The 23,487-nt window shown below is 47.3% G+C and overlaps 3 protein-coding genes across 3 annotated transcripts; 1 reads left to right on the top strand and 2 right to left on the bottom strand.

The window, feature by feature from the left end:
• Window positions 1-9,050: 9,050 nt before the first annotated feature.
• LOC127310682 (uncharacterized) lies at window positions 9,051-9,964 on the bottom strand. The gene has a single exon (XM_051341333.2). The coding sequence runs from the start codon at window positions 9,885-9,887 to the stop codon at window positions 9,120-9,122; it is 768 nt and encodes a 255-aa protein (XP_051197293.1). The 5' UTR covers window positions 9,888-9,964; the 3' UTR covers window positions 9,051-9,119.
• A 3,889-nt stretch (window positions 9,965-13,853) lies between these two features.
• Window positions 13,854-19,986, top strand: LOC127308619 (3-isopropylmalate dehydratase large subunit, chloroplastic). Its single transcript, XM_051339486.2, has 13 exons — window positions 13,854-13,992; window positions 14,081-14,533; window positions 14,646-14,714; window positions 14,804-14,920; window positions 15,463-15,537; window positions 15,640-15,717; window positions 15,797-15,892; window positions 16,072-16,121; window positions 17,676-17,730; window positions 17,811-17,942; window positions 18,684-18,731; window positions 18,815-18,982; window positions 19,600-19,986. The coding sequence occupies exons 1-13, from the start codon at window positions 13,939-13,941 to the stop codon at window positions 19,738-19,740; spliced, it is 1,536 nt and encodes a 511-aa protein (XP_051195446.1). The 5' UTR covers window positions 13,854-13,938; the 3' UTR covers window positions 19,741-19,986.
• A 2,226-nt stretch (window positions 19,987-22,212) lies between these two features.
• LOC127310683 (uncharacterized) lies at window positions 22,213-23,262 on the bottom strand. The gene has a single exon (XM_051341334.1). It carries the CDS (start codon window positions 23,260-23,262, stop codon window positions 22,213-22,215), a length of 1,050 nt encoding a protein of 349 aa, XP_051197294.1.
• Between the last annotated feature and the right edge of the window lie 225 nt (window positions 23,263-23,487).

The following is a 23,487-nucleotide window of genomic DNA, read 5'->3' as shown; positions in this document are numbered from 1 at the left end:
GAGCACTACAGCTGGGTAAATCTGTTCACCAGTTCCTTAACTCAGATTTCGATCATTGCTAAAACTCGGAGATGCTTATCAGTGAGCAACTCACGGTTAGAGAGTAAATCGATCTCTGGATGGAATAACAACTAGAGCATGCGAGATATCAGATTGCTTTGAATTCCATCGATTGTTTTACATGAGTAGCATCCCAAACTACATTTTTTTCTTTCTAGCATCTCGTCTTAAACAATATTGGTTGGGCTTCAATGGTCTCCCCCCGCGTCGATTAAATACGACCGGAGGGAGTAGATGTCTGGATGAGCCCTAGCTTCTTATCTAAAGAGCACTACAACTGGGTATATCTTTTCATCAGTGTTGATTTCATTACTAAAGCTCGAGATGTTTATCAGTGAGCAACTCACGTTTAGAAATTTAATCGATCTCAAAGATGGAATATAACAACTACAGCACGTGAGATCAGATTACATGGAATTCCTTCGATAGACTTGTAATTACTGTACAATTGTTTTCAAGGACCAGCATCTCAAACTAGCATCTCGACATAGATCTTGCAACAAAACAGATCTGTATATGAGTCCTAGCTAGAACACGTCGGGCCGGCGGTAGGCCGTCTGCAAAATAATTGCCCATAAATAAAGTTATGGTACTTTCTCCGGTTCAAAATAATTGCCCATAAATAAATGTATCTGCATACTAAAACATATCTAGATACATCCATTTTCGAACAATTATTTTAAACAGGAGGAAGTAGTTTATTTTAAGCGAAAGTGAAACTTCATCTATATTTCACAAGTTTCTCTAATTTCTTCAAAGTTCATCCAAAATTGGTATAACTTGCTATTGTTTTCGTGAAATTTATAATTGAGCAATTGAACCTTAATGCTTTTCCTCTAAGTGCATTCCAACTCACGTTTAGACATTAAGTCGATCTTGATGGAATAACAACTACATCACGTGAGATCACATTGCATGGAATCCCATCGATAGACTTGCATTTACAATTGTTTTACAGGAGTAGCATCTCAAACTACAAGTCTACAATCTTTCAATCATCTCATCTTAAACTATACACATAGATCTTGGAACTAAACAAATGTCTAGATGTGTGCCCTAGCTAGAAGCCTAGAACACGTCGGACCCGCGGTACGCCGTCTGGAAGCGGCATCCGTCGGCGTCCCTCAGCCGGACGTTGAGCGCGTAGTTGGCCATCTCCAGCTCCGCAACCTTCTTCTTCATCGCCGCCGCGTCGCGCTCCATCTCCTCGTACCGCCTCTGCTGCGCCATAACGCCGCGCTTCAGCACCGTGCCGTCGCGCTCCGCCGCAGCCGCGCGCTCCCTCAGCGCTGCGTTCTCCTCGCGCAGTCTCGCCGCCTCCCTCGCGCCGTGCTCCGCATGCTCAGCGCCGCGTTCTCCTCACGCAGCCTCGCCGCCTCCGCCGTCGTCTGGTGCGCGGCGCGCTCGGCGGTGGCGTTCCTGATCAGTTCCAGCATCCACGTCGCGCGGTTCTTGGCGTCGTCCACGTCGGTCGCCGCCCCCATCTGCTCCACGAGGACGCCGGCGCAGCGCTCGTCGTCGCCGTCTGCTGCCGCGGAGACGAGCTGCTGCGCCAGCGCGTCACTGGCCTGCTGGGCGCGGTACGCCTGCACGGCGGCGTTGATGTCGCGGCCCGACGCGGCGAAGCAGGCCTCCAGGCCCCGCGGGTCGGCGTCCGGGAACACGAGCCGGAGGGCGTCGAGCGGGTCGAACTGCGCCAGCGCCGGCAAAGGAGCCATGGAGGCGGCGCATGGCACGAAGCGACCGCGCTTGGCGAGGTGGGGCGGCGCCGGGGACGGCTCGTCCAGGAACGCGGCGACGCAGCGCTTGCGGGAATCCACGGCGGCGGCCATCGATCGTTCTTGGATTGGAACGACTCGTACTCTCGTCGAACAATGAATGTATGTGCGGCAGTCTTCGGCCGGCTCCAGATACTTATGGTTGGGCAGAACGAGTTCGAAAAGGTTTCCAAGTCGTGCACCGCTCAGTTTACTTACGTCGGTGGCTCGATGCATGGCGCGTCTCGGAAACCAAGTGGGATGCATAATATACTTGCACGTGAATTAATCTAATCTTTAAATTTCAGTTATATACATAGGAAAACCACAGCATGTTGAAAAATATAAAAGTTTGCGGGAGGTATATCGAAAAGATATATATATTGAAATGTTTTTTATTTGCGAAAAGTTCACAATTCCATTCATAATCTTCAATAGTAGTATAACAAAATATAAAAGTAATAAAAATTACAATCACTCAAGCGAGCCGAAGGCATTTCGTCTTCCTCGTCCTCCTTCACTAGAGTCGGGCAAAGCTTGTCATTGTAGAGTTTGTTGTAGTAGTCAGACATGAAGTCGTCGTGCTAAGGCCCAAAGAGCCATCACACAAGAGCCGCAACCATCGATGATGAAGAGAAGTGTAGGTCAGAAAGAAACCAACCAAAACCAATGAGATTTGCCGGACACACACCTCGACATGCCATCCGACAACACTAGATGCACTGCCGGGACGGGGTAGGATGGGAGGACTTTATTCCATCTTCAAGAAGCCGCCACAACTACACCTTTCTGAGTAGGACACAAACTCTAACCAAACTACAAAAAACATCAAGAAACAGAACCCTCCCACTGGCAAGGATCGGGATCCATCATGCTTCCATGGCCCTAAGGCCTGATGAGTTGTGGCAGATCGGCGGCGCCTCCAACGGGAGGCACGAAACCCTACCGCCTTCTCTCTTGAGAGTTGGGATCGAAGGGGTACTCCCTCCATCCTGAGATAAATAACTCGGTTTGTCTAGTTTTCAATTTATCTAGACGCATTTTAGTGTGTAGATAAATGTGAACCTAGACAAATGAAGTCACTATTTCGGGAGGGAGGACGTAGTAATAGAGAAACCCATGAATTTGAGAAGTTTCACATATAATTCATGAAAAATCACCACATCTATTTTTTATGAATGTTTTCATACTTAAATCCAACCTTTAAATTTCAGTTATAAATTTTAAGGAAAACAACATGTTGAAAAATATGAAAATTTGGGAAATTACCTCGAAAAGATATTTAAAAATGGAAATGTTAACGAGGAATTTCATAGTAAATGTAGAGTATAGAAGGCAAATAAGAAGTGGCAATAGACAAAAACTCGTGAATATAGAGAAATTTTACAAATAATTCATGAAAAATCGCCATATTTCTTGTTTTTTATGAATATTTCTTTCCCCAATGTTTTGATGACGCATTTTGATCTTGGAAACGAACCAAGGAACGTTCCAGTGAGGAGCCATTTGATATGCTGGCCACAACTTCGTTACCACACGCTCACAGGAGTTATTTGTAATTGCTTAGAGCGGCTCTAACCGATACCGCAAACCGCAAATCTCACATACGCTAATGGAGGGCATCCTAAACGCGATCAGCAGGATGAAAAAAACGGCGGGCAGCAAAGGCACGGCAAAAGTAGTCACTAAAACATCATATTCCCTATCCTGACCCATTGTCAGCCTTTTTTATTTCTTCCTTCTTCATCAACCTTCCTTCGCTGCTGGCAGCCTACCGTACCGGCCGCTTGGTGCCGCCCGCGCTTGCCGCCTGCCCGGTGCCGCCCGCCCACCCTCTCCCAGCAGCCGCTCCGCCCGTCCCAGTATCCGCGCCACCCGCGAATTTTGGTAGACTCCGGTGCTCATGTATGCTGAAATTTTCTTCACGCCAACACGGGAATCGGGATGGGGTTCACTCTCGGAAGGCCTCACGAAACTGGGTAGTTAGGGTTTCCGACGGGAAACTAGATAGACTAGATTTTTTTTGGATGAGACTTGATACGGTGTTTTGGATCGACCCTTTTTCCTCTCTAAAATCACAAAAAAGCAGTTACTATTCGGATGGATGAGGGCTGATGCCGTGTATGCTAGAGTTGCTCTTATGAGTCCCGAAGCCGCTTCTGCAAGAGTGTAGAAGGCCCTTTTAGATCAAATTTGACCCGGTACAATTAGTGTTTGGAAGCGAACCAATGAGAAGCTTATCAATTTTGTCCCCATCTGCTGCTATGGTACGTTTCGTATTGGATTGCAAATCCAATGTTTAAATTTCAGTAATCTATTCTAAAACCATAGTATTTTGAGAAAAAAAACACGATTTTTGGGGGAATTTCTCGAAAAGATAACATATAATATGATCACGCTGAGAAGGGAAAAGAGTAGTAAATATTATAGAATATAAACAAGAAGACTACAGACTATTAGAGAAAATTGAGGAGTTCGGGAAATTTTACAGATAATTCAGGAAAAACCATCATGTTTATGTGAGATTCCCATTTTTGAATTTCCAGATAATAGACTCAAGATTTCTGACCTTTTGTTTCGATTTTTTTTAAGTTCGATTGATATTTGCCTGGTATTTCTATTTAGGAAAATGCTTGGTTTCGGTCGGCCGAACGGAGGAAAAGATCGGTTGTTGCGTGCTCCGCCGACGCGTCACTGTTTCCGGTGGGCCCGCACACCACGTGCTGATGTGCCCTCTCTCTCAACCTTATCTTCTCTTCCCTTCCGATGAGTTCATCTATTCTTTTCCTGTCCTCAAAAAAAATCTATTCTTTTCCTATCCACACAAGGCCCTGCCTCTTCTCTACGGGAGAGCAGGAGATACAACGAGGCCGGCCATGCTCCTCCGTTGGCGAGGTCGCCCTGCTTCTCCCCCAGCGGGGACACCCTGCTCCTGCCATGTCTTGAAGCTGCAAGGGGCTCCGCGCCTGCACATCGATGGCGTGAGGTGAGGGGATTCCGGACGCGGCCGTTGCTGCAAGCCGGCGCCGCCACAGTACGTGTCGCGCTGCCTCCAACTGATCCCCATCGCCACGAGCTGCCTCCCGCCGCCGCTTGGAAGACCGCCTGCCTCGCGTCGCAACCGCACCAACTGCAAGCCGGCGAAGCCTGTTGCAAGCTGGGGCAGCAAGGGGCCACGACCACTCACCAGATGTAAGTTTGCAAAGGGATTTCATCCTGGGGAGATTCTAGTGTTGAATTTGCTAAACTAAGTTGTTGGATTCGTTTGAGATTATTGTAGAAAATATCTCTGTAATTTGTTGTACAATTATTCCACCGTGGGAAATTCCTAATGTTTACATATTTAAATTATTTTGTTGTTTTCCTTGATAATTATTGTGGAAAATTTCTATGTAATTTGTTGTAAACTGATTCCCACCGTGTAAATTCCTAATGTTTGCATATTTAAAGTATTTTGTTGTTTTCCTTGATAATTATTGTACAAAATGTCTCTCTGATTTGTTGTAAAGTGATTCCCACGGTGGGAAATTCCTAATGTTTACATATTTAAATTATTTTGTTGTTTTCCTTGATAATTATTGTAAAGAATGTCTCTGTAATTTGTTGTAAGGTGATTTCTCATGGGGGAAATCTGATGTGAAAATTGTTGATTTTTTTGTTGGATTCATTCTTGATTATTGTTGTAAACTCCTTTTGTAAATTGTTGTAAAGTGTTTTCCTCGGGAGAAATTATAATGTTTGTTTGTTAGTATTTTTTTTGGGAATTAGTGGCCATTGTTGTGCTTTTTTTGTTGCAATTTTACAAAAAAAATTCAACCGATAGGACTATTATATGTGTTGTGAGAGCAAAACAAGGTGAACAAACCGTCCGCCTAGGTCCACCTAGTATATCGCTGGCAGGAAAGCGACGTTTTCTAGCATATGAAAGCGACATTTCAGGGAAGCGAATCCAACGTACTTGATTGACTGATCCAACGGCGGATAGGACGACCGATTTTTCTCCCAGATCAGTCGCCCGACGCCTAGCACGGCCCTTCTATTTATTTAAAAATAGTTTGTATTTGGTTGACATGCGCAAAATTACTGCCATGCATGCATGTCATTCATCGATCCTCTTTGTGTCGCACCAAAGTTGTACGACTACTTTTCTCTTTTGTGTTTGTTTTTTTCCCGTTTCATTTTTTTCTTCATTGTTTTTTATGCAAGACTTTTGTGCTATCGTCAAATGCTCGCCGGAGATCCTGTCACCTAAAATGTTGGGCACGAATGAATGTGGCTTGGAAGAACTCTGTTTGCATTCCGAAGACCTGCGATATCTTGTGGAACTTTTTGTCGCAGGCGTCGAAGCGAGCAAAATTTCCCTTAACGGTGATAATTCCATTGGGTCCTGGCAGTAGAAGGTATGTGTGATGAGAGACTGGCATGGACCGAGAATATGTTGGACTCCCTAGTATCGCATGATACTGTGATGTAAAATCGACGACTTCGAACTCTAGCTTTTCTCTCTGAAGTTTTCCCTCGTCCCAAAGACTACATCAAGCCAAATCTTTCCCAAGGGAATTTCTGGTTTTCCAAGAATTACACCGTGGAAGCCAATATCTGAGGGTGCCAGATTAGTGAGGGAGATGTTCATTGCTCGCATTGTCTTGGCGTAGATCAAGTTGAGAGCGCTTCCTGCATCGAGAAATACTCTGTTGCAGTCATACCCGACGATCTGAGCGTCGAGTAACAGGGGTGAGTGACCTAGTCGAGGAATTTTGTATTATGTAGGACTTTGACAACTACTGTATAATAAAGTATATGCATTGAGTATATATAATTATATATAGGTGATATGGTTGTATGTATCTTGCAAAATATCTCTATTTCATATGGTGTACTAACTATGTGTATGAATGTTGTCAGAATTGTGATTCTGAATCGGATCGGAATGGATCGTTGAATCGTTCCACTCAATTTAGATCGTAAAGTCGTAGAATGGTATAGTAGAATCATGATTCTGACAACTAATCATGATCAAAGTCTAATACATCTTTACAGAGAGTGTACAAATTAAATAACACACACTTTGACTCGTGTTTGAGAAATAGAAGTAGTGTTTAGAAACTACAATAGGGGGAAAAGTTGATCTTTTCCAAACAAAATGCACTAGAGCATAACAACATGGCAAATGGTTTAGAAAATTCCATTTACATAGGAAATATACCTCTTTTTTCCTCATGATGTGGCAGTCTAAGGTTCTTGAGACCGGTAAATACAACGAGCAGACCTTATGGCGCCCGGACCCAATCCCAGCGGTCCGGTACTGATGGACATTCGCGCTCGACTATTTTGCAAAAAGATCCTTGCATTTGTATCTAATCACGATGTGGTCCGAAGAGCTCTCTGTATAAATTCCCCCAGTCCCTGTTGAAACCCTAACCTAACCCCACATCCTCCCAGATCGAGCCACCCGCAACCCCTCCCCACTCCCTCCCGTCCGCCTCCCCTCTCCCTCTCGAGTCCCGACCATCAGCGCCCTCTTGGCCGGCCTCCACCACTCCCGTCGCCGATCTCCGTCGCCTCGCCACCTCGCCACCCCTGTCCCTCCTCCGACGAGAGCCTTCCTCCACCACGCCTGCCCCCAAGCTGGAGATCTCCGCTGCCACCCGTCGCGCCGGCCAGCAGCACCCTCCCCGTGGCCTTCTCCAGCATTGGAGACACGACCGGCGAGAGCCTTCCTCCACCACGCCCGCCCCCAAGCTGGAGATCTCCGCTGCCACCCGTCGCGCCGGCCAGCAGCGCCCTCCCTGTGGCCTTCTCCAGCATTGGAGACACGGCCGGTGAGATCCAGGCCGCCACCAGCCAGCACGGCCGAGCCGGCGGCTGGATGGGTGGTCAGACCGTCGCGGATGAACGCCGGCTCAAGATCTATTTTTGTTTCTTGTTCGGGCCCTTTTCTTTGTTAGGATCTTTTGTTATTTCTTGATTCGGATCTAGTATGTAATTTGTGGATCCCTTTTGTACGGTGAATGGATCCTTTTTTCGTGTATGAAATCCGGCACTGATTTGTTGGATATTTACTGGGAAACATTAAGATCTTCAACTACTGTGAATGGATCCTTTTGTTTTGTGTATGTATCGTGCACTTATTTCTTGGATATTTAGCAGAAAACGTGAAGATCTTTTTCTACTGTGTAGATACTCATCTTCAAATTCTGAAGAACTTTAGAATGACAATAATGGATCCATATAAAAAACTTGTGAAGAACTTTTGTAAAAACATCAGCAAATTTGAAGAACTTTAGATTGACACAAATTGATACAAACATAGGTTGTGAAGAACTTTATAACGCAGCAAGGATTTGTAACAGCGAATCTGATAAAATCCAGGGTCTTTTTTGCAAAAAACAAGTCACCAATCTTGACGCACTTTGCTGAAATAGACGGTGTGAGATAAGGGCCGGGCGCCATAAGGTCCTGGCAAAATCCACACCCTCTTGAGACCATGATCATTCCTTATAAAAACTCTAGAAACCTCCAAAATTTTCTTGCGGAGAGACCTTCTTTTTAGAAAGATCATGGGAAATTGTATATTGTTGGCACCTGGATGAATTCCGATAAAAGTTGGTAGTCCGAAGGTGCAACGATTTTTATGAAAAGTGGCGTAAGATCTTACAATAGAGTAAAGTTATACAAAAAAATTGAGAGTTGAGATTTCCCCCCAAACGTTTATTTTAAAAAGGTGAAATTTTGAACTCAAAACTCTGGAAGCTCAGAGGAAAAGTGTGAAAACTTTATATAAGAAGTTGAAAGTTCCTCAAAATTATGAAAGTTTAGCAAAAGTTAAAAGTTTATTCAAAATCTAAAAAATTCTCAAAACAATGAAAGTTTAGGAATAACTGAAGGTTCATTCAAAAGCTGAAAATTTCTGAATTTGCTCAATTAGTTAGAGGTTAAAAAATAGTAGTTTAGTTCAAGTGAAAGTGAAACTAGCTTCATCTATATTTCACAAGTTTCTGTAATTTCTTGAAAGTTCATCCAAAATTGCTATAACTTGCTATTGTTTTCGTGAAAGTTACACTTGAGTAATTGAACCTTGATGCTTTTCCTGTAAGTACGTTCCAACTCACGTTTAGACATTACATCGACCTCAAGACGGAATGACAACTACAGCGAGATCAGATTGAATGGAAACGGAATTCCATCGATAGACTTGCATTTACAACAGTTTTACAGGAGTAGCATCTCAGACGTTTTTTTAGCATCTCATCTTAAACTACATAGATCTTGCAACTAAACAGGTGTCTAGATGAGCCCTAACTAGAACACGTCGGGCCTGCGGTACGCCGTCTGGAAGCGGCATCCGTCGGCGTCCCTCAGCCGGACGTTGAGCGCGTAGTTGGCCATCTCCAGCTCCGCAACCTTCTTCTTCATCGCCGCCGCGTCGCGCTCCATCTCCTCGTACCGCCTCTGCTGCGCCATAACGCCGCGCTTCAGCACCGTGCCGTCGCGCTCCGCCGCAGCCGCGCGCTCCCTCAGCGCCGCGTTCTCCTCGCGCAGTCTCGCCGCCTCCCTCGCGCCGTGCTCCGCGTGCTCCCTCAGCAAAGCGTTCTCCTCACGCAGCCTCGCCGCCTCCGCCGCCGTCTGGTGCGCGGCGCGCTCGGCGGTGGCGTTCCTGATCAGTTCCAGCATCCACGCCGCGCGGTTCTTGGCGTCGCCCACGTCGGTCGCCGCCCCCATCTGCTCCACGAGGACGCCGGCGCAGCGCTCGTCGTCGCCGTCTGCTGCCGCGGAGACGAGCTGCTGCGCCAGCGCGTCACTGGCCTGCTGGGCGCGGTACGCCTGCACGGCGGCGTTGATGTCGCGGCCCGACGCGGCGAAGCAGGCCTCCAGGTCCTGCGGGTCGGCGTCCGGGAACACGAGCCGGAGGGCGTCGAGCGGGTCGAACTGCGCCAGCGCCGGCAAAGGAGCCATGGAGGCGGCGCATGGCACGAAGCGACCGCGCTTGGCGAGGTGGGGCGGCGCCGGGGACGGCTCGTCCAGGAACGCAGCGACGCAGCGCTTGCGGGAATCCACGGCGGCGGCCATCGATCGTTCTTGGATTGGAACGACTCGTACTCTCGTCGAACAATGAATGTGTGTGCGGCAGTCGTCGGCCGGCTCAAGATACTTATGGTTGGGCAGGACGAGTTCGAAACGGTTTCCAAGTCGTGCAGCGTTCAGTTTACTTACGTCGGTGGCTCGATGCATGGCGCGTCTCCGAAACAAAGTGGGATGCATAATACTTGCGCGTGAATTAATCTAAAATCTTTAAATTTCAATTCCATACATACGAAAACAAAGGCATGCTGAAAAATAAAATATGAAAGTTTGGTGGAGTTTCTCGAAAAAGATATAAATGTAGAATATAGAAGACAAATAAGAAGTACTCCATCCGTCCCGAAATAAATAACTCGATATATCTAGTTTTGCATGAATCTAGACGGCATTTTAGTTTGAATTAGTGTGACTAACTCTCTTCGGTTCGGCTCTGGCGACAAGGGTGATTTTTCCCTACCGTCGTCGCCACCCTACGAGAGTGCAGCGGAGCGCCGCAAGGCGGCGAGAGAGTCCAGGCGCGGCACGCTGCGCGCAAGGAAGGAAGTAGAGGGAGGAGTCCGCTCCCAATACGAGGAGGGAGAGGCGGTGGGAGCCGCCATAAAGTCCAATTCCCGGGGAAACTCAGATCGCAAATCCCCAACTCCACCTGATCGATCTTTCGTGGCTCTTGCACGCAGATTGGATTGCTTGTCCCCAACGATGATGGCACCACGGGAGCATTGAAGACGGCGTCAGGTGCTAACTCGAACCAAGGAGGCCGGCACAACGGCAACGCCGCGACCATGCCTACATCTCGCGGGACGGCAACCTCTGTACCTGTCTGACAGGAGCGTGCCCATGCGTCAACAAGGCCAGTGGGGCTACTACTGGCACCGCCGGTGGGTACCTGTCTGACATGATCATGCCCGTGCGTCAACAAGGCCTGTGGAGTTACTGCTGGCACCGTCGGTGGGTACTTGTCTGACAGGATCGTGCCCGTGCGTCAACAAGGCCAGTGGGGCTACTGCTGGCACCGCCGGTGGGAGGGGGTGAACAAGGGGGTCTCGCTGAGAGACCTGCTCACCCGAAGTCTGCTGGCGTTCTACTGCCACGACGTAGAGCACTGCTCGACACTGGCAGGGCCATGGACAACAATGACAATTGGGAGGATGCAAACGTGATGGATGGGATGGGCTTAGGCAAGGAGCAGAGGCACAAATTGGAGGCACTGTGGATATGGAATACGATGTGTACCTGGAATTTGATGAGGAATAGGAGATCAAGGTGGAACCAGCTAAGCCCACGACATGGAAGTTGTAAGCTACATGGCTAATTTCAAACCAAACACCAACCCATGTTCAAACGATTTACATATGAGGTTTGGCACCTCCGCAGTGGAATTAGGTACTCGGAGAAGGGGAAAAATTACTATATGGCCACCTCTCTTCTCCGAGGGGAAATTATGATTTCGTGATGCAAAGCGGCCCGTGGATTCTCAACCAGAATGCGTTGATTGTGAAGGACCTCGACGAAGGTGCCCAACCCTCTGAAACAATACTCAACTCGGTGCCAGGGTGGGTTCACATATACAACGTGCCCTGGGGGAAGAAAGATGATGTATGGGGAAGGCAATATGGTGGTGGTTTGGGGAAGGTGTTGGAGGTGCATGTGCCCAGGGCCCTCGTGAGGAGGTAAAACCCCCATTCCAGCTTGTCTAGATGTATATATCTCGAGGTGGAAACCCCACAATAATGGTGCTCATTGGGCTGTGTAGCGAGAGAAGGAAGAAGCTCTGTGCCTCTATGCGTATGTGGGGGGGGGGGGGGGGGGATTCCCTGCCTTGGAGGCCCTGCACCCCCTTATGTACTGGGCGGAGGTTACATGTCAGAAACCCTAGCATGGGATAACGCCTATTTCTATGGTGTCAAAGTTTTCGCTTGGGCCCCGCCAGGAGCTCCATCTTGTCGCCCTGGACATCCTCGATGGGACTGGGCATACTTGTACTTGCCTCTGTGGCCACGCCACAGTGGTCAGCGCATGATGAGCTCATACGACGCTTGGAATGTAGCGACGTGCTTGCCATGATGATGAGATTCTTCTGTAATTGTAGCGATGGGACTTGAGCGCTAACCTTGGGGACATGAATATGACTGTTGGCTCTATGCCGGTCACCAATGTTGGCTCCCACAAAGCATCTCGATTATTAAATTCCAGCATCCCTTCTATGATCTAAGACGATCGGGTCAAGGTAAGTCGTTTTCGGCCATATGCCGGCATAGGTAAGTCGGTCATCCTATTCCAGCTACCCCTAAGCCAGTCAACCTCCAATTTGGTCAACAACGATTTTCCTACATAACTTGGCTATTATGCCATACCCTTAGCCTACCGGGGGTCATCCCCTCGACATGAGTGCAACTACGGCCCCACATCACGGCCCCATCGGTCATTGGCAGCGGCGGCCCCACAAAGCGACCCTATTTGCCCCACGCAATCAGGAAATAGAGAGACCCACACGTAAGCGAGAGATGGATGGCTAGTCTGACGTGTCTCCCGGCTCCACCCGTCAACACGTAAAAGCCAAGGGAGGAACTGTCCCTACACGGCCCCTCCCGTCGGCATGTAACGGTGACCTGTTGGCAACCCTCCGTCCGACCGTTTGCGAGGGTTTGAGACTAGAGGAAGGGGAAAAGTGAGGAAAAATTTAGCGGCTGAAGAAAATTGTGTAGAGCTATGAACCAAGGGTACAAAAATAGAAATCCCTAAAAATGTTTCCGTACGAGTATTCTGTAGCACTTGCACACTAGCTGGTTTCCACATACTCCCTCCATCTCAAGGAACAAGGCGTAAAAATTGTGGCGCGATTATTAAGGAAGACATGCAGCGATTGAGTGTTTTTTTCTTTGCCCTTGCATGCATGCGCAGGATTCCTTAACTCTCTCCCGTGTTAACTCTTTGGTAACGGAAGTCTCCTCCTTTCTCTCCCCCCAATTTCACAATTACTTCCTTGTCTCTCCGCATGCACATGCATGGCCAATAAAATTGCCTCAATAACTGCTCCTCAACTGATATTTTGGCCCAGCATCCCGCATGCACCGTGGAAGGCTAATAATAGCTACTTCTCCACTTCCGGAATTTAAGGGGTAGTTTTGGAAGAAACCGTGTAAACCTCACCCTGCGCCTTATCCTATGAAGAAATTTAAAAAAATTATTTACGCCCTATTCCTTGGGATGGAGGGAGTAGAAGATTACTCCATGAAATAAGCATTGTTCTGGGAGAACCAAAAAATTGCCACGAGGACCAAAACGTAGCTAGTGACACGAAATGCAGTGTTCTGTGTAGTGGTCAGAATTAGTGGCTAGTGGGAGGCCTTAAGGAGGAGTAGGGGTCAAGTTAGCAAATCTTCGGACGTAGCGGCCAAGGTACCTAGCAAACGGAGGCTAGCTGGCCTTTAGTTTGGATCTTGTGTCTTGCTTTTGCGTGGCCCAGGCGATTCTAACGAAAGTTTCAGAGAGAAAAGCGAAGAAATTTTAAGATTTAACCGGTTCCATTTTCAGATTAAGATGCACGTTCATGTCGTTTGACCTTGTTTTGACGATTTTGAACTAGATTTTAGCAAGTGTTCATGCCCATGTTTGGTGATAGTCAAAATTCTCGCTAGAAAATGACCGAGGTTTGTACTCCAAATAACCCAAAATATTCTTTTAATCTCCTCATTTTATTTCATATCTTTGCGATGCTCTTTTTCTTCAGTCCCGGCAGTTCAGAGCCAAATTGGTTCCAAAAAGAACAAAGAACCAAATTGGCTCTTAAACCCCATGCGTAGCCGTCCGATTTAAATCCGACGGCTCAAATCGCACACGTAACCTCCCACACACACCCTATATTACCTTTTTTTTTTTTTTTTTTTTTTTTTTTTGAGACCCCTCGATCTGTGTTACAGCTGTAGCATCTGAACTTATCACCCTATATTACCTTTGGCTCGTGTCTCCCCTTGCCCACACGCCCGCCTTCCCCCAAATCTCTGTATTGACCTCAAGGTGCTCGACCGCGCGCGCCGCCATGGCCTCCATCTCCGCCGCCGCCAAGGCCTCCGCCGCCTTCGCCGCCCACAAGGTTCCCTCCTCTCCCCTTCCCCTCCCCTCCGCCCCTCTCAAGCTCCTCACTCTACTAACCCCGTCGTTTCCATGCTCCCCTGCCGCAGCACGAGCTCGCCGCGGCGGCGCCGACGCAGCAGCGGCCGAGCTCGAGGAGCCGCCGCGCGCGGGGCGGCTGCGTCCGCGCGGTCGCCACCCCGGCCCAGGCGCCGCGCGCGCCCGCGGCCACCGGCTCCGTGAAGGCCCCGATGACGACCACGGAGAAGATCCTGGCGCGGGCGTCGGAGCGCGCCAGCCTCGAGCCCGGCGAGAACGTCTGGGTGGACGTCGACGTGCTCATGACGCACGACGTCTGCGGCCCCGGCACCATCGGGATCTTCAAGCAGGAGTTCGGGGACGACGCCAAGGTGTGGGACCGCGAGAAGGTCGTCATCATCCCCGACCACTACATCTTCACCAGCGACGAGCGCGCCAACCGGAATGTCGATATCCTCAGGGACTTCTGCCAAGAGCAGAAGATTAAGTACTTTTACGACATCAAGGACCTCAGCGATTTCAGAGTATGACTTACTCATTATATCGCTTGTTTGTTCAATATGAGACCTGCTCAGAGCTCCTTTCAAATAAAAGTAAGATTCATGTATTTAGAAAGGGTTTACACTTCTGTTGTAGGCGAATCCAGACTACAAAGGTGTTTGCCACATTGCGCTTGCCCAAGAAGGTCACTGCCGACCAGGCGAGGTATTTTACTCACTGCACTGAGCAATGAAAGCTTGTGGTGGTTTTACTATGGAGTAAGGATTAACCTGCTCCAGTTGTTGTATATATAGGTTCTCCTTGGTACTGATTCTCATACATGCAATGCTGGAGCCTTTGGTCAATTTGCAACTGGAATTGGAAACACTGATGCAGGATTTGTCATGGGAACTGGGAAGGCTCTTCTCAAGGTACGCAAACAATTTTCCGTACTCCCACATAGAATTTGAACATAGTTTTAAACGATAAAGGACAAACACATATTTTTCTTAGTATATGTGTGAACCAAAATTTGGTTCTACATTTCATATTCCCATTGATGTGTAGGGATACTTAATTTTGTTTCGATCAGACCTTAGCAATCAAGCGGTTATGCACAAACATGAAAAATCATGATTGATAGCTGACAGAAGTAGCTAAAAGCTCTCTGTGTTATAAATTATAAGCTGGTCCATCCAAAATATGCTTCATACAAAAATAAGACTGCAGATACCCTGGGTTTATCATTCAGTTAGTACCGTTCCAAGTTTCAGACAGCAGTTCTTCCATTTTTTACTTCGTGCTTCTCGCATTCTATTTATTTTTCATATCATAAACAATGGCTTTTAAACATGCTATCTGTTTGTAATATCCTGGATACACTTTTATCTATTATAGCACGGATACACTGCATTGCCTATGCAAAAAAAAAAAAAGAAATGGTTGTTTGACTTATTTTTAATCTTATATTCAGGTGCCTCCAACTATCAGGTTTGTGTTAGACGGAGAAATGCCACCGTTTTTACTTGCGAAGGATCTGATTTTACAAGTAAGCCTACAAAATAATCTTGGTTATATTGAAGTATATCTTTTTGTCAGGATTTTCTCATTGCAACTCAGATGTTTCATGCTTTGTGATATTTGTTTACAGATTATTGGCGAGATATCTGTATCTGGTGCAACATACAAATCAATGGAGTTCGTTGGATCAACAGTAGAAAGCCTAACTGTATGTTCCAAGTTCATACTGATTAATGAGCTGTCATATAATGTAAGAGCGAATTGAGTTTATTTTTTCACATTGCTAGATGGAAGAGCGAATGACACTCTGCAACATGGTTATTGAAGCTGGTGGAAAGAATGGTGTCGTGCCTGCTGATGCAACTACATTTAAGTACCTTGAGGTATATCACTACCATCTGAATGCCAATGGTAGAACTGTAGTACTATACTCTTTTTCAAAGCAAGATTGCTGTAATTTTTTTGAGATAACAAGTGAGCAAAGCAATTTATAGTGAGTAGGTATCAATGTTTCACATCATGGTGATTGTAAGATCATGTCTGTCATCCTTGTACATTGCAGGGCAAGACATCTGTCGAGTATGAACCTGTTTACAGTGATGCTCAGGCCAGGTGATTATAGTCTTTCCCTGCTGTCCTTATCCTTTAGATCATGCTATGTATATAATGCATCAACCTACACAATTCAGTTTCTAAAAGTTTGCCATGCAAGGTAAGATGATTACTGCTTATTAGCTGAGTTTGAACTTACTGTATAAACGATGTATTCTAGGATTTCTACTCCCTCCGATCCCAAAAAAGAGTCGGACAGGCAAATTTACAGAAACACCCTCAATCATTTTTCCGCGTCAACCTGCACTCCACCCGTCTCTCCGCTCACCAGCACGGCACCCGCAGCCCCGCACTCCCTCTCTCTTCCCAGCTCTCCCTCTCTCATGCTCCGCCGCGCTCCCCTCGTCTCACGGCTGTGCTCCCAAGGCCTCACGACCGCGCTCCCCTAGTTCCCTCTCATCGTGGCGCCAATTTCTCTCGCATCGCCACGATTCCCTCCACCATCCATTGGCTCGCCGAGCTCTCCCCAACAAAAAGGTTGACCTGTTGGTCGGCGACGAATCGCCAGATCCGGCGTCGGCGAGACTTGATCCGGTGGCTACTAGGCCTGATGCGCCGGATCTGGTCGCTGCCAGGATGGACGCAAGGAACCAGCGCGGAGGTGCGGATCGAGAGCTTGGACTTGGAGGTGCATCCGATTAGCTGAAGTTGGTGCACGGAGTTGCAGCCGGAGCAGACTAGTGGAGTTGCCCAGGTGTAGCTGATCATCCGAAGCAGATCGAGTAGATCAGGGGAGCTGGAGGCGAGCAATCGTGGAGGCGGAGGAAGAAGGAGAGCGTGCTGGGCGAGTTGTTTCTGAATCAGAGAAGAGAAAGAAGGGCGTTGTGCGTCTTTTGCTAACTTTACAAGGGGTTATTTGTAAAAAAGCAATTGTACTATGAATCGGACACTTTTTCCGGATCGGAGGGAGTAGTTATTCAGCTAGTTTTTTCAATACATGTGGAAAGTTAGTTTGGGCGTGTTTTTAGCATTTTCTGGACCTGAAGGGGTCGGAGCTGAATTGGCTAATAGTAATAGCTCTAATAGGGTTTCAAAAGCTTGTAACAGTGAATAAAACAGAACGGTTTAGTTTCCCCTAAAAAAAACTACAGTTTGGTTTATTTGAAATAACCGGATCTCTTTGTTGCCTTTAGCTGATCCCAGTAATGTAGAGCCTGCTTGGTATCAGCTGGCTACATAGATAGGACTTCCTCAATAGCCATACAATTATTTGGTATGCATCCTGTATGGTACAAAAGCCTGTCCGATAGAACAAGTGGATGGGTCTACCTATGGTGGTTTAAGTCATTCACAAAGCTATTCAGACTTTTAGTGGATTTGATGCCGGGTCTTAATCCCCAACTACATAGACACAAACATATCTGTGGGCGAACTGTGATCCATGTTTTCTGATGCCTTGTATTTTAAAGTTGACTATGCATATTTGTTTAAAATGTCATGTTGTTGTGTAGAGATTTCCCTTTTCTATTATTTGTGTTATTTTATGAATTGTGATATGGCATATCTGCATGCTGCTGTTTTCCTTTCTTTTTATTTGTCTGATTTTGCTTTCAGATTTGTTAGTGACTACCGGATTGATGTATCCAAATTGGAGCCAGTAGTTGCCAAGGTTTCTTCTTTTACAGTCTCTATATTTGTTTTGTTGATACTATCCAATAAATTTAAGCTGTACTCTCTATGAACCTGTAGCCACACTCGCCTGACAACCGTGCTCTAGCAAGAGAATGCAGAGATGTCAAGATTGACCGAGTTTATATTGGTTCTTGCACTGGTGGTAAGACTGAGGATTTCCTTGCTGCTGCGAAAGTGTTCTTAGCTTCAGTAAGTAGCTTGAAACCTATGTTTTAGCAGCATGGTGAAGTCATCGTCATTTTGTTTATTGTGTGGTGGTGGTATACCTGCTATGTATTTAAACCTGTAGGGTACAATCATGTCAATGGTTGTGTACTTAAAATGTTTATTTCAGTTCCTTTTGTTGACTGTAACTAGGTCTACTTCCAAAGGTTGGTAACTTGGGGATGGGATGTACTTGAAGTTGCCTTTGACCCAGTGTTAGTATTAATTGGGCAGTTTGTTGGGTTATCGGCTTTCTAGGGTTTTAGGTTCCGAGGGTAAGAGCATAACATGGTCCTCATTAATGCTGAAAGAAAAACAGTGGTTCAGATTGGCACATGTATAATATGGAAAGCTGTGAAGCTGAGAGAGTTTGGCATGCTTTGGAGATATGGTCTAGTCAATATAAGTTTATGCTTTGCTTGCAGCTTGATATGTTTGAGCTATCAGCAACATCATTTGTAGAGGGTGGGGTTACTTTGTGGAGAAAATAAAACATGACTAATGTGACTGAAGGACATCCAAAATGAATGACCCATGTGACTAAGTGACATACAAAACATTGCCGTCACTAATTTATTATTTGCTGGAGCACCTTGGCAATCCAATTTTTGTAATTTTTCTGTGTGCATAAACTTAAATGCGCTTGTCTGACACATTTCAGTAATAGTGTACTACTTGAAAGTCCATGATTATCCAACTTACTAGCAATTGTTTTCCTTATTACAGGGCGGAAAGGTTAAGGTTCCCACTTTTCTCGTTCCGGCAACACAAAAGGTGATGATTCGCAACCAAAAAGAAATACTGATACAGTCATCTTGCCGTTTGTGTCTACTGAAATGAAATGTTTTATCCTTTAGGTATGGATGGATGTATATGGCCTCACCGGCATCACCGTTCCAGGATCTGGTGGCAAAACTTGCCTGCAGATATTTGAAGAGGCTGGTTGTGATACACCAGCTAGCCCTAACTGTGGTGCATGCTTGGGTGGTCCTCGCGATACATATGCTCGCATGAATGAACCTACGGCAAGTATCTTATGAACATATCCAATTCTTTTTCTGTGTATTGGACATACATGAACGTAGAAGGGAGGTCAGTGATTTTGTGTTTACAGAAGTGTTAAGCATCCTCATTCCCAAAGGACTAGATATTCGATCATGAGTACCAACCAAATTTATGTCACCCTAATTAACAACAGCTATTGAACTGACTTAGTTTCAAATTATTAGCTGGCCATGTGGCTTCTCTTGTAGTCTGATTATAGGTATATGGAATTTCTTGTCAAGACAGCCAGTTTGCTTTAGGTTGTTATTCTTACTGTTCTAATGCTGTTTAGTGAAAAATTATGTCTTAAACTAATAAACAACAGAACTCCCTTATAAATTTGTGTCCCTTCCGTAGTGGGGACCACTACAACATGTTCTATTCTGTGAGATGTCCATGAAAGCTGAAACTGCAAACGTTGTGTAGCAACTTTTATGGATTCAGGGAGAAGTCCTGTGTGTTGAAGAGAAACGTCAAGTGTTTTGCAATTCTGTTTTGTTGAGCCAGAGTGGTTTTGGCAATATCAAGTTATATATATATATGTATGTATTTAGACAAAGTGGTTTTAGTGATTTGGAAGTTATGTCTTGGGATGCAGGTCTGCGTGTCGACGACAAACAGGAACTTCCCAGGCAGGATGGGACACAAGGAAGGGCAGATCTACCTGGCATCCCCCTTCACCGCTGCCGCATCAGCCTTGACCGGATATGTCGCGGACCCCAGGGACTTCCTGGTGTAGTGACATTGGAACAGTGGATCGGGTTGGAGCTCCTTGCTGAGATACCGTGCGTTGCGGATTGTTCTGTACCAAAAAAGTTCTCTGTTTTTTCTGTGCTTTAAAGCCTAGTTGTAGATGCTGAGAAATAAGTTACTTTCCAAGTAGCAGTTGTAACTGGGAGAGGTTTTGAGATGTACTATGATTTAGTGACTTGCACTACCGAGTGTACTATCAGGTATAAACATTAGTGTTACAGCGTCAGACAAATGACATTCTTCCGGGATGATATACTCTGTATTTTTTTTTGAAAGTACACCAAACTGCGTACCTTAGTTTTATTATAGAAGAAAGAGCAATGCATTTTCGAAAGTACCATTTCAGTGCCACAAGCGGCGTCAACAGAGGAAACACTCCCTCCTAGTCCACCTATCCTAACTTGTCGCGTCGTCAGATAGTGCACCTGTTCTCACCATCTCCCATTGCTTGAATTCCACAATGATCTGTGGAATTGCTCAACCATGGCTTGCTGTCGTGTGTTCCAAAGACCCACGCTGAGCTTGTCTCTGTTAATCCTTTGAATCGGCAGCCAAAGATTGACGCCTTGCCGTGCCAAGTGCCATGTTTGGGGTCATCTGCTCCGCAACGTCAAACATTAAACTGTTGTCTTGGAGCGCTAGCTGTTGTGTCAAATTCCAGTTTCAAATGTGGGCATATGAAGCGCGACAGTCTGAATTGTTGGCTCTTGTCAATATCATCCCTGTTGCTAAAAACCTGGGAATCGGCCGAGTTGTCTTCTCAACGGACTGCCTTGTTCTCAAACAAGCTATGGAGACGAACTCCTATGATTTTTGGAGGCCAAGACCTGTATTTCTAAGAAGTGAGCCTAGCTTAACTGGTTGGGGGAGTGGATGTACAAACCCAACACCTGAGTTCAAATTCTCATAGACGTGAATTTAGGTTCCTATTAACTATTTATACTTGAGGTCCAGGCTAAGACCTGGAGTTTGCCAGAAGAAGGGAATAACATGAAGGCCAGAGCGGAGGACTAACTAAGGGAGGTTCAAGTCTCTGCGTTGTTGAGGGACTTGCTTGGTGTAAAGATAAGATCTTTGGTCGGGACTTAGCTGAGGTTTTTCCTTCTCGATCTGGTAGGAGTGTTGAGTTCTGGAAGGCGCCGCCGACGAATGTAACAATGCTTTTTTTTGCCTGGAGTTTGCTGAATCGGTGGTATTCGATCGTGCGCACCCATGTTTTTATTCCGGCCGATTAGTTCTGTGGGAGCGACACGAAGCTCTGTTCTGTGTTGGCATCAAGAGACATTTTGGTCCATGATGCAGTCAGAAGAAGGGAATAACATGAAGGCCAGAGCGGAGGACTAGCTAATGGAGGTTCAAGTCTTTGCGTTGTTGAGGGACTTGCTTGGTGTCCCGGGCTCCGCAGCAGTGGTATGAAAGTGGGGGCGGCAACACAGGTGAAGTTCAGAGTCCTACCTTTCAGGGTGAAAACCCAAGGTCTGGCCTTAACTGGTTATGCCTAGCAATGATCTTGTTGGAGGCATTGTTTTGAGAGCGGGGACTATCTTCAGGGTGTAAATATAAGATCTTTGGTCGGGCGACGACGGCGCTGGTGCACCGTTTCCTTCTTGGAGGCGTCGTTTTTGGAGATTCTATATTTCAGGTGTTGTCTTGGTGATGACTATATTGCTCTTGCTAGGCCTAGGATCTATAGCGTGACTTTTGTTTCTTAGTTTTCTTTTTCTTTTTTTGACTGTGTGCATCCGTACTGCCATTAGGGTGTTGCGTTGTTGCAGAGGCTGGATGTAATTGATATCTTTTGATATTAATATATTTCCTTTATTGAAAAAGACATGTATTTCTCCATGCCAAGTTCCTGTCGTTAACGTCCTTTATTCAGTTTAGATTTGAATATGTGTCAAGACTCAAGAGTGGGAACAAACCAGCACATGAGCTGGTTGCAGAGTGAGGCATTAGATAGTCATGAACGGTGTTGTATTGTGATCCAAATTTATATACTAAAGTGAGGCTAACTTCTGACGAACGGAGCGAGGCCCGTCGCCGGTAGGCTTGGGCCGAAGCGTATATATATACATCTTGTAAGGCGCCGGCTATATATACATCTTGTTGGCACCACCTATATATACATCTTGTAAGCCACCGACTAGGGTTTATCAGATTATAAGATAACTCACGGCGTTTGTAAACACTCCCGATATAGTGAAATTTTGCTGGCTGGTGCCCGTGATTTTTTTCCCTTTTGTGTTGGAAGGGGTTTTTCACGTTAAATCTTGTGTCCCCTGCATGTGTTGTTGTTTCGTTATTCGTTATTTGTTTGTGGCTTTTATAACAAACTGTGGCTGGAGAACTTTCCGTGAATTGTAGTCAGTCTGGTTGCCGACGTTCTTGTCGGGACTGAATGCAATATATATGTGTTCCATATAAAAAAAAATCCAGTGGACGAATGCATATACTACTATCACAGTATCCATGTTACGTGCCCAAGGTGCTCCTGAAACCTGATACACTTTGACCTGTGCTTCACCATCTTGATCTCTCCGTCGTGCGCACTTACCTCGACGGCGGTGATAACGACGACGCGTCTGTTCCTGGAACCACCGGTACGGTCGGTCTGGAAGAACCTGAAGACGCACATCTTGCCGGACCCGAGGTGCACCAGTGATGGGGTGGACGGGGTCCACTCCCCGGGCGGCTTGAACTCCTCCCAGACCCCGCGCACCACCGGTGGGCTCTCGGCGGTGGCGGTGGCGAGGTCGACGGCGCAGAGAGGGCCGTTTGGGGACGTGTAACCGTTGCACTCCACGGCCAAGAACCCGAACGACAGCCCGTCGCCGGGCCCCGGGACGTGCTCCGCTTGCCCCAGGAACGGCAGCGCCCAGTCGCCTTCCTTTCTCCACGAGCGCCGCCTGGTGTCGAACGAGTAGGTGCCGACGCCCTCCGTGGTGGTCCAGATCCTGCCGCCGGCGGCCGGCGTGAGCGCCGTGATGCTCGAGCGGCGGTAGCCGGGGTCGCGCACGTAGGGCGGCATCGGGATGCCGTACCAGTACCAGTCCTCCCGGAGGGGGTCGTACCGGAGGGCCTCGAAGCGGCGGTGGCCGGAGGCGGGCCTCCTTTCGAAGACGAATAGGCCGTCCCCGACGGCGACGGAGACCGGGCTGTCCTTGGTGGCGCGCATCATGGGCCCTCCGCGGACGGCACGGCGGGCCACGTTGTAGATGACGGTGCGGCGCTCCGCGTCGGTGGACACCACCTTGACGCCGGCGTCGCGTTCGCAGCCGCGGAGGAGGTGGAACTCGAGGTAGCAGCCCCGCGCGTCCGGCGGCCTGGTGAAGCGCGCGGACGCGGGAGGCAGGGGGATGCCGTCGTCCATGGCATGGGTGTCCGGGTCAGGATGGGAGAAGAAGGGCGCCACGTCGATGTGGTGGAACGTGTACGTGTGACTACTGTAGTCGTTTGTGGCCAGGATCACGCAGCTCCGGTCCGGTGCCGGCGGCGACGATGAAGCCATCGCCTCCGTGTGATCGGTGCAACCGTGCAACCTTCCTCTCGAACCCTATGTCCCTGCTTGGTAGCCGTGCTTATAAACACCCGGACGAGCGGGGGTCATATTCGGAATCATAGTCCAGACCAAGGCTTGGTCCAGACTCCAGACTCAACCGGACTGGACGTGGGCCAGAGAGACCGGCGGCGACGCTGAACCCATAGATTATGCCGCGGCTGCCCGTCGAAGCCA

The sequence above is a fragment of the Lolium perenne genome, chromosome 6 (assembly GCF_019359855.2).
Source record: "Lolium perenne isolate Kyuss_39 chromosome 6, Kyuss_2.0, whole genome shotgun sequence".
NCBI lineage: Eukaryota > Viridiplantae > Streptophyta > Magnoliopsida > Poales > Poaceae > Lolium > Lolium perenne.
The sequence above is the reverse complement of the archived record's forward strand: the minus strand, read 5'-3'. Positions and strand labels throughout refer to the sequence as shown.